At 33.2% G+C, this 10929-nt stretch overlaps 1 protein-coding gene and 1 pseudogene across 2 annotated transcripts in view; one reads left to right on the top strand and one right to left on the bottom strand.

Annotated features, from left to right (window-relative positions):
* The window catches only part of LOC104803637 (two-component response regulator ARR12), a 3979-nt gene extending 1451 nt beyond the window's left edge, over window positions 1-2528 (bottom strand). Inside the window, exons 1-5 of one of the 2 annotated variants that reach the window (XM_010527631.2) lie at window positions 2026-2528; window positions 1347-1499; window positions 836-1231; window positions 630-706; window positions 5-531 (exon numbers count right to left, since the gene is read on the bottom strand). In XM_010527631.2, the coding sequence (XP_010525933.1) occupies window positions 5-531; window positions 630-706; window positions 836-1231; window positions 1347-1499; window positions 2026-2152 (1280 nt within the window). In that variant the 5' untranslated portion in view covers window positions 2153-2528. Of the gene's footprint in view, window positions 532-629; window positions 707-835; window positions 1232-1346; window positions 1500-2025 lie in introns of both variants that reach the window. The other variant, XM_019201409.1, reaches the window with a different exon arrangement.
* Window positions 2529-9792: 7264 nt separating this feature from the next.
* Window positions 9793-10929, top strand: part of LOC104803638 — a 2287-nt pseudogene continuing 1150 nt past the window's right edge.

A 10929-nucleotide genomic window follows, 5' to 3' on the forward strand; every position in this document is an offset into this window, starting at 1 on the left:
TGTAGGGAAGATAGGAAAAGCCCCGAGATTTCCTGACATGCCCTTGTTGTTAATGTTGCTGTTGTTGTTGTTGTTGTTGTTGTTGTTGTTGTTGTTGTTGTTGTTGTTGTTGTTGTTGTTGTTGTTGTTGTTGCTGCTGTTGTTGGTCTGAAGGTGATCAAGCTCTAAGGACATTGGCAATCCCTGAAGTATGTTTCCACCATTAGAAGGGCTAACAGGAAGTGATGAGACCTGTTGAAACTTCCCCATATCAGTTGGAGTCTGAAGGAACATTCCGGAAGAAGAAAGGTTCCGAACACCGAGCCCTGCTGGTGAATTGAACCGACCAAGAATACCATTCGGGGGAAAAGGTCTCATCGCAGCCCCGCCTTGGAATTGACCCGAACCAGCAGCCATTGTGCGGTGGAAGCCGCCAAGTCCATTGAGAGAACTCATTTGCAAGAAATGTGGGTCAGTGCTTCCTAACACAGCTGCCATATTAGCCTGTTGATTTGCTACACAACTGATCCTCTTCAGGTAAAGGCGGTATTTCTGCAGACAACACAAGGAAAAGTGTTGGGCACAAGGTTAAACAAGGAATAGCCAATGAAGCTAAAGCTTTTCCATTGGGAAAAGGCAGATCTTTCCACCTGAAGATGGCTTGCCACGTTCTCTCTTGTGAGCTTCTCGACATTCATCAGGTCCAGAATCTTTTTCGGTACAGCCTCTGCATCAACAGAGAGCAGTAAATTAACTTAAGCTATACGAGAATTCTACATAAACTCAGGATAGAGATAGATGTTTGTATATGTTCACAGCAAAGGAAAGAGGAATCAGCTCAAAAATTAGAACTTACTGTCAATTCCAAGTTGGTTAACAGCGGCCACAAACTTCCTGTGCAATTCAACAGTCCAAACAACACGAGGCTTCTTTTGGGCAGTTGGATCCTCGTTTTCATGCCCGTTTTCATCTCTGTCATCTTCATCGTCCTCGTACTGATCTTTACGTTTTCTGCTCATTTTCACGTTGCTCTGATCAGAATTTCCTGCACATTCATTGCCACTACCATTTCCAGATCCATCTCTACCGTCTGCGTTATTGCCATGATTCTTCTTGTCGAACTTGCGTCTTCTGACCACATGCTGCCATATGTTCTTGAGTTCCTCGATGCGGACAGGTTTCAGCAGATAGTCACAGGCCCCATGTGTAATTCCCTTCATCACATACTTTGGATCACTATGTCCGGATAACACTGCAGAGTTACATAAACAATTTATCATTATGAACCATACAAAGACTAACAGAACCCCAATGGAAAAGGTCATCTCAGGTAAACATGAAAGATCGATTAAGACAAAGGGTCGTACTTATGACTGGTAAGTCCATTTCAAGGCCGACGTGTTCAAGCAGCTTGAAGCCATCCATGTCAGGCATGTCAACATCACTAATAACAAGATCAAACTTGTTCTTGTTGTCCCTCAGCAAATCCAGAGCTGCCTGTGCTTGGTTTGTGGTCGTGACTGCACCAACAAGGCCCCAAGTCTTAGTTATTCAGCAAGAAGCCGAGACTCTATATAGAAAACCAATAAGCTTCTTTCCCCCTTCAATGCCACAATAGGTCAAGTAATAAGAGCAAACGAATCGAACAGTACCCCACAACATGTCTAAGCCACTTGCATCATAAAGCTTCAACAGATCAGATCAGTGAAATAAAAAAAATGAGATCTTTTCGACAAATATGCATAGATTCGGACAAACCCTTAAACTGTATCCCATCCCCGATTTCAGACTAACGTAAACAACCAAAAAAAAAAGTCAGAGGCTAAATTTTGTAGGATTTTACATGTAATTAAGTGGCTAATTTCATGGTAAGAAGAAGAACAGTAACAAAGACAAATCCAAAAGCAGATCAAGAAGTGAACAGATGACATCCAGCCAAATCTAGAAACCACTTCACATGAACCCATCAACAAATCGAAGAAAAGCAACAGCGAAATGAAATCGAAGCAACAGAGAAACAGGAAGTCAAAACGAAGGCAGACGAACCATGGTATTGGCAGTGATGAAGCAAGGTCTCAAGAATACGCAGACATGTCAGGTCATCATCGACGGCCAGGACTCTCATTCCGACCGGGAACTGATCCCATGTTTCAAAATCTTGTTCCACAGTCATCGTCTCCGCCGACCCAGAAAAAAAAACTGATCTTGCAACGTTTTTGGCAACACCCAGAAAGAAATTTGGCACGGTAGTGCAAGAGCAGCGTCGAAAAATCGATTTATTGGATTTAATATGGATGGGTTTTCTTCCTAGAGAGAGAGAGAGAGAGAGAGAGAGAGAGAGAGAGGGGGGCAGTGATTTAGGAGTAAAATATTAGATTTAGAGAGAGAGATACAAAATTTCTCAGGGAGTAAAATTTTCTCTAGCGAGAAAAACAAAAGAAATATGGGAAGTGAAGAGGAAAACGAAAAAGAGAATCTAAGCTATATATGGCTACTGAAAGCTGTGTGGTGATGATGATCATGAAGACTGAAAACAAGACTTTTTTGGAATTTTTATCTTTTTACCATTTCGGATTTCGAATGCACAAAGAAAAATCTCTCTCTCGATTAGAAAATGAGAGAAAAACAAAAAAACATTTTCCTGGAGAATCTGAAAAAAATTCACTGAAACGATCATAGGGCGTGAGAATCACGCGCTGCGAGAGTTTCCATTAGTATGGCGATTTCCTTTGACTGTCGGATAATGGAGTACTGGCATTTTATCGTGGCCGGATAAGGAATATCTCGGTTCGGTTTAAACCGGTTTGGTTTCGGTTTTCAACATTCACGCCAAATAAAAGCCCTTGATTAGGCCATAATCATGGATTGAGGTTATAATTATGATTAAAAGATACATATGATACAAATGTTGACATAAAGTTGTGATAAAAATGGGTTTTCAACCACAGTCAGACCCAACTATGATAGTTCTGGTTTAGTTTCTGAACCGGGATGATCATGCACGGGCAGTTTTAGAAACTCTGTCAAATATAATAAAAATATTAAGACGGGAAATGTTTTATGTGGAAGATTTTGTTTACTTAATGTAAATCATGTATTCAATTTTTTTGAGATTTATTCTGATTCGGGTTTAGTCTAGTGTGTATTGGGATTTGTCATTTAATTAATTTCCCTAATTATTTAGCAGAATTAATTGCTTTCCTGAAATGCTTTCGTATCGTTGTCTTATACGAAGCAGAGTAGTTATCGTTATTGCATCAGATTCAGTTGTACTATTTAAATTAATCATATTGAAATTAAATACTATACATTTGAAATTTTTTCAATTTATTAAAAATTTCAATATCGGCTGACACAAATATATGGTTCATAATAACACCATGACATGTGGAAAATGATTCAGAATTTCATAGAAGGGACAGCAATTTTTTATATGAAAAAAAAGTCTCAAAATTTTACAAAATATGAACAGAAATAAAATATTTAAAAAAGAAATAATATATTAGAGATGGATTGGACAGGCTTTACAGAGAGAGCATGCTCGTGGTTCGGAAGTGCGAGACACGCGTGAGCGTGGTTCATGGCTTTCTCTATTTTTTTTCTTACACTTACAGCGTATTGAAACATATATATATATATATATATATATATTTAATATAATATATATACACCATTGTAATAAATAAAATATTTCACACGTAAAACAAAACAATTTAAGTGTGAAAACATATATATATATATATATGTATATATGAGATAAAATAGGTCTAAGTTAACCGTGGACTAGACTAATATTCATTTGCATATAATTGATATATATATATATGTATATGCATGTGTGTGTGTGTGTGGTTGTTTGTATGGATATGCGTTGACATTTACATAGATAGATGTCTTAAAACGGCATACTATACCTTATAAGTTCAATAAAATCTATAACTTGATTTGGTGAATATAAACGATTAGAAAGATGAGGAAAATAAAACGTAGACATTTAGTTAATTACACGAAGATTTTTTTATTAATGTTACAGATTTCGTCATGTATTTATTATATACATATATAATTTCCACAAAAGAGATGAATGGTTATTAGATTGTAATGTATCATAAACGTAATATGGATTATATAATTAATTTTGGGCAGATGACACATTAAGTGTAAGCTTATAATTAGTACAAAATTTAATTTCATAAATTTGGAGATTTCGTTTGACATATGAGGTGAATACGAAAATTGAATTGCAATTTTCGTAATGCTCGTTATCGTGTGATGTATACAGAATTTAAGTTATTAGATAACTAGCAATGGTCGGTTCTTGTGTTCACAAGCTGTCGTATGTGTAGACTTGAAGCCATTTCTATATCTGCTGAATATATATATATATATATACGCGCACATTAATTTATCCAATAATATAAAACTAACTTGATATATTCTAATAAAATAATAACAAGATCTCGAACCTATACCAATATAATGAATTTATTCCGCAGACTAAATTTATATATAAAAAAAAACTTTATACCATTTATAAGTATTCAAATTTTTTTTTAAGCACAAGGAAAAAATCAGTATCTCCATATAAATTGCTTTATTGTGTTCACACAATTAATGTAAGTGTTTTGATCTTGTTTGTATATCTTATGACAAATTCAAGTTTTTTTTTTTGGGAAATTTACAATAACCTCAATAAATTACAAAAAAAATATTTTGAATGTTATGGAATTTAAATAAAAAAAATCGAAATCTAATTGGATATAAGAGACCACCATTATAATTATCACTTAGATATTATACAAAAGGATGTAATTCTACTTAGGAGGAAATACGTTACGACGGTTTGAATTCTATAAAAAAAACAGATATAACTAACTAAAACTATAAGATAATATAGATTATTATCGTTTATTAAAAATAGTGTAGAATATTTTTGTTATTTTTATGGAATAAATAAAAAACCAGAATCGGTGGAAATTTTACTTTTTAGAAATAATGACCTCTCCTAAATCATTTCTAAATTTTCTAGCACTTTGATATATATGTTAAAAAGAATATCGATCATTCATGCACTAATATCTTTTTATGTCTCATTCGTTCATGGATTAAATCTGAGTGGGTTAGATAGGAGGTCACATTTTTCTTTTTCTTTCTTTTTTTTTTAATATTTATCTTTAGATTAAATATAATTATGATTAATTAGTGACCTAATCATAATCATATCTCTATGGCCCTCTCCTTCATCTTTTTTTTTTATATGGCGCAGAAATAAAAAAGTGTCCAATTATTATCATTTTGGGCTTTCACAAACTTTGATTGGAAGCAGCAAGCAAGTACTCTTTTTCAATTTGTCTTTTTTTTTTTTTTTTTTTTTTGGCGTCCTTATCATCATTATAATCCACCATCATTGTTAGTGTTAGTAACTTCACCCTCCAATTCCCACTTTGAGATCCAACACCTTGCTCTTCTCTTTGTTTTTAGTGTTTGTTTGCACATAATGAATGAATTTTAATATATATATATATATATATATTATTAAATGAATTTTAATATATATATATATATATATATATATATATAAAAAGAGTATACTATATATATATATATATATTGCGAAATAAAAAAGAATGAGCTCCACTTGGGTCCCAGTCCACATTCTCAGCCTACAAGTTTGGTGGATGCAAAACAGGATCCCAATTATACTATAATATATATATATATATATATATATATATTTGACTATATTATATAATTATCTCTTAGTTTTGACCACTCACTCTATTCATCCAGATATCTTCGGACAAAATACACAAAAGTCAGAATTGTGGGATGTGCATATAACACATTGCAAGAGACAAAATTTATAAGTTGCCATCGTTATAAAATAAAATAAAATAAAACTTATAAGTTGCACGTCTGAGCGCCCACTAACGTATTAGCCAATAGGTAATACATAAAAAAAATATTCTCTTTCCGTTTTAATTTCAACGAATATTTTCCAAAACTCTATTTTATAAAAAAAATTAAAACAACTAAAAGGTGTTTTTACTATTATTTTAAATCGTATAAGAGGACGTGTGAAAAAAGACGAGTTTTATATGAAGAAATCGATATTTTCAAATAGGGTTAATTCCAGAAAAATTCCCTAATTCCTTAAAATCTGCCACGTAAATTTCCCAATTAAAAATTTGACAAATAAAATCTCTAATTTACAAAATTCTTCCAAACTAATACCCGCACTAAAACGGTGTTAATCTTCCGTTTAATCATCTACATATAGCTGCGACGAAGTTAAATTATTCTCAAACCGATCTAATTGAACACGGTTTAACCCAAATCAATTTTCTAAAAGTAACCAATCTAACCCTAGTTTTTACTCGTACCATTTATCTCCTTCGACAAACATGCATCTCATCACCTCTTCCTTTCGATCCGAGCTCCGGCGTCCTCTCATCCGTCATATTCCGGCTCCGACGTTCCCGACTTCATCGTCTCCAACTCCCACGTTTTCGGCTCCGTCATCTCCAGCTCCGACGTTTCGACTTTTTCGCCATTTGTGGAAGACGTATATCGCCGAAGATTACCCATATACTTGTTTGTATGCATTACCCTACCTATCCAAAAAAAAGAGAGCTCGTTTTGACAAGTTGTTTTAAAAAGTAATCAATGTTATACACTGATCATATATATTATTGAAAAGTAAAACAATTATATGCCAATGAGTTTGTAACAAAACTCTCTTACATAGTTTTCGTACGTTATTTTACACATTAACATAAATTATTGTGCAAATCATAATTGTAATTTTTTGAAACGTTACAATTATCATGTGAAAAAAAAAACACATCCGTGAGATCGAGAAGTGTAAGAAATGCGTTAAAATTTTATAATTGGGAAACATGAATTGTGACATTAATTGATTTATTTTTGCCGGTGAAAAAGATGAGTTTTATATCATTGTTTTAATAGTTTTAAGTATATGGCATTGTAGGAGAAATATGGTAAGCATTTGATCCAAACCCGAATCATTAACTCGAACTCGTTCCGTGAATTTCGAATATTCGAGTTTTTTCTATATCATATGAATATTGCAAATGTTTGGGTGTTTGCGAATCATAGGAGAAATGGCAGATTAAGGAGATGCATTTGGGATCGATGGCGAAAGCATGTGCGGGACGAGAAAGGGGCTTCAACTAGACGTCGAGGCAACTCGTGAAGTGACAAAAGCCTTCATGCAAGTTTATAGGTAATGTTAATTTCCTAAAAATAGAAAAAATCATAATCTTCGGTTTGTGTAATTTTCATCTACTTGCTGTTTGTTTATCCAACATTTTATCAATCTAGATCCAAGCCCGACATCCGATTCTATCTCTCTCCAAATTCGATCTCATCTCGAATATCCGATTTTTTTTTTGTTTAAACCGAAAATAAGAGATTTTTTTTTATAAAAGGAATGAATTTCTAGAAGATCCATGTAGGGCACCAAATCTTGCAAGATTCTCTTCTTAGTATAGGTATTGGAAGTTTACTTATCAAATGCCGGTTTTAATGATTATATATATATATATATATATATATATATATATGTGCATGAAGGTTAAGGGAGGAAGAAGAAAAGAAGATGACATAACAGCACAACTTTGGTAATATATATATGAATAAAAAAGAAAGATAATTGCATAATAATAATTATAGTTTATTATGTAATAATGGAGGGGCAAAAAGAAAACTAAGTTGAGGTAATCTTGTCTCCCACAAGGGCTAACCACACAGTCATTAATATGCTTCCTGTTTGGTTGCTTCCTAGTCCCTTTCCTATACTTCTTCTTCGCTCTTTTCTTTTTCTTTTTATATATGCACATACATACATACATATATATTGGTGTATGTATCTGTTAAGCCTTTAATTATCTGTCTTATTCTGTCATTGACCAGCTGGTGACCACTCTATTATAGTTTGCTATCTCATATCACCCCCATTCACAATTCGTTTGAGACTCCAATAATAGTGAATGAGGCAATTTCGATTGAATCCGAAGATGCTAAATGAAGTTTACTGATATCAATTTTTTTTTATAATTCGGAAATTCACCTCGGGTTCGATCCAATTACATCTCATAAAAGCAACGGAAAAATTCAAATGAATATCCCTTTCCAAAACTCGATCATGGGTCTCAAAACTGATACGTTATTATATGCTTTTATTGAACCAAAACTCCATTTTCATATGAAAAATACAATAATGACAATCAAATACATAAGTACGCGGGCCGGGCCTAGGATTAAAAAAAACATTAGGGGTCTAAGCTTATTTATTCCCCCAAAATCTGAAACCTAAACAACTAATTAAAAAAAACATTCAAACCCAACCAACTAAATAAAAAGCCCAAAACAGGAATATTATTTTATAATCCACCATTAAATCAGCGACGACCAAATCAAATGTCAAAAACAAGTGCGTAATGCTTTTTTTTAAAAAAAAAATTTATTTGAATTTGACCCTTCTGTTTGCCATCATTCAGGGATGATTCGGTATAGTATCCGGTTCAGATACACAAGCATTTCCTTTTTAGCCTCCGAATATAATTAAGGATATAAGAATATTGTAAGAAAATTAGAAATTGATACGCTACAATTTCTTATGCTCTGGAATCCAATTATAATGTTCTAGACATTTTATTTATCAGAGTTCCATGTATGATAAGTCACTTTATTTCAACGCTGTTGCTGTATTTATTTATATAACTCTAATAAATTAAATAAAATATCTAGACAACAGTTACAATCTTTCTAATGTGTCTAATTTCATATCTTCCAAAACTAATTTTTACAAATCTTTCTAATATATATATATATATATTTATTTATTTATTCTATGTTATACGAAAATTTCAGTGACAAAAAAAATTATCCAATAAAATTTTGTTAAGAGCGTTGTACTCGGCGGACACACATATAATAATTGAATGGGGTCACTCACGCGCCCCCATTTATTAATTAAAAAATTATAGTTTCTTTAAATACAATTATTAAATACTTCAATATAAAATTAAGTTTACCTTATAAGAAAATTAAATTTATCTCTTTTTTTTAATCCTCTACTAGTAGATATTTGTCTTCTGATCATAGAACCCTCTATCAAATAGGAAGAAATAAGTGTTGTAATCTATAATAATCATTTGGATGTTTTTATTGTTTGGTTCAGTCCATATAATTTTATATTATTGATTCATGTGATTTTTTTTTGTTTAATCGTTTTAATTCAATGAATTTTTATAAGAACAATTTCCCTGTATTTTCTCCTCAATTTTTTTTAAACTTTATTAGGCATAATAACAAAACATGGGTTTTTTTTTGCTACGAGACTTTCTGCAATCCATTTTAAATATTCTTACAATCTAAACTTTGACTTTTTTTAAAAAAAAATTCACAAGTCTTACCTTTTTACTTGGATTATATGCTTAATTTGAATTTTGAATTCATCGGGAGTTGGAAAAAAATCTTTGTTTTAGGATTCTCAGATTCTTTTTCTTCACCCCCTTGAAAATACATTTTATTCTTGTGGATTTTTTACCATCTCATATTATTTTTACAACAATTAAAATATAGTAACTATCATTCCCCCATCCAAAAGATTATTTCAGAAATAAATTGCAGATCTTTTATATAAATTACCAGTCAAATCTAGATAATAAAAAAAAAAAACTTTTGGCACGAGTGAAGATAAAATAAAAACAAACGCACGAGTGGTACCATATAATATCCTTTCCAAAAAAAAAAAAATCTCAAAAGTATTTTATTAAAAATCAGATGCAGTGAATTAAATCGGAAAAGAAAGTGAAAAGCATCGATCGAGAAAGGAAAGGACACATTCGCCTTATTTACCAGAACACATAAAGGACGAAGAAGAACCCAGAAAGATTCGATCGCTTCTCTTGTTGTGATGCATTGAAATCGGAAAGATGTCGGGCAGGAGTGTGTCTGTGAACCAGAAGAAGAAACCCGGTTCAGTTCCGGTTTACCTCAATGTCTACGATCTTACCCCAGTGAATGTCTACATTTACTGGTTTGGCCTCGGGATCTATCATTCCGGTGTTGAAGGTGAAGTTTTTTTTGCTGGGTTTTCCTCTTTTTTTGTTGGGTATGAGCTTTTTGTGTTCTGGGTTATCCTTTGTTTGGTTGCCGAGAAAGACGAGAGAAACTTTGGGGGCCGGGGGGGGGGGGGATCTTGTTCGTCTTTGTTGTTTAGGTTAGATTGCTGCAACATCTGTTGGTTGAAGAGAAAACAGTTGTGAAAATTGGTCTTGCTCTCTCCCTCTCTACAGGAAATCAGGAACTTTCTTCTAGTCTCTGCTGTTTGGTTGGTGGGAAAGTGATGAAAGAATTCTTGCTTAGAAAACGATTTTTTTACTGAGAAAATGGCTTGGGTGTTTCTGTTGTGAATGAGAAGTATATGGTTAAGTTAAGACTAATAGGTTTTGTTGAAAAAGAATTTGATTAAGTTTGACTTTGGTCCTCCTTCATATTGACAAGATGAGACCAAATGGTTAAAATATGACTTGGACACAAGCTAATTCCAAATGTCTGGTGCTTTGAGATTGTTGTCTCAGAGAGAAGTATATGAATGCTCCTTTAGTATTAGGACACCAAAATTTGAGATTCTGGTAAAATTTTCAGACGCCCAGTTGTTGTAATGAGATTTTGAGAAGCTTTGTCTGTTCATCTGCAAGTTGTTTGCTTTCAAGAATGTTTCTTACCTACGATTCTACTCATCTGTAAGATTGCATTCATGGATCTGGTTAATGTTTGGTTGTAGTTCATGGAACCGAGTATGCTTTCGGGGCACATGAGCACTCGACAACAGGAATCTTCGAGGTGGAGCCGAGGAAGTGTCCTGGTTTCACTTACAGGAAATCGATTCTGGTGGGAAAAACCGACATGGGATCGGAA

This window comes from Tarenaya hassleriana, unplaced genomic scaffold, assembly GCF_000463585.1.
Source record: "Tarenaya hassleriana unplaced genomic scaffold, ASM46358v1 Cleome9, whole genome shotgun sequence".
Classification (NCBI taxonomy): Eukaryota; Viridiplantae; Streptophyta; class Magnoliopsida; order Brassicales; family Cleomaceae; genus Tarenaya; species Tarenaya hassleriana.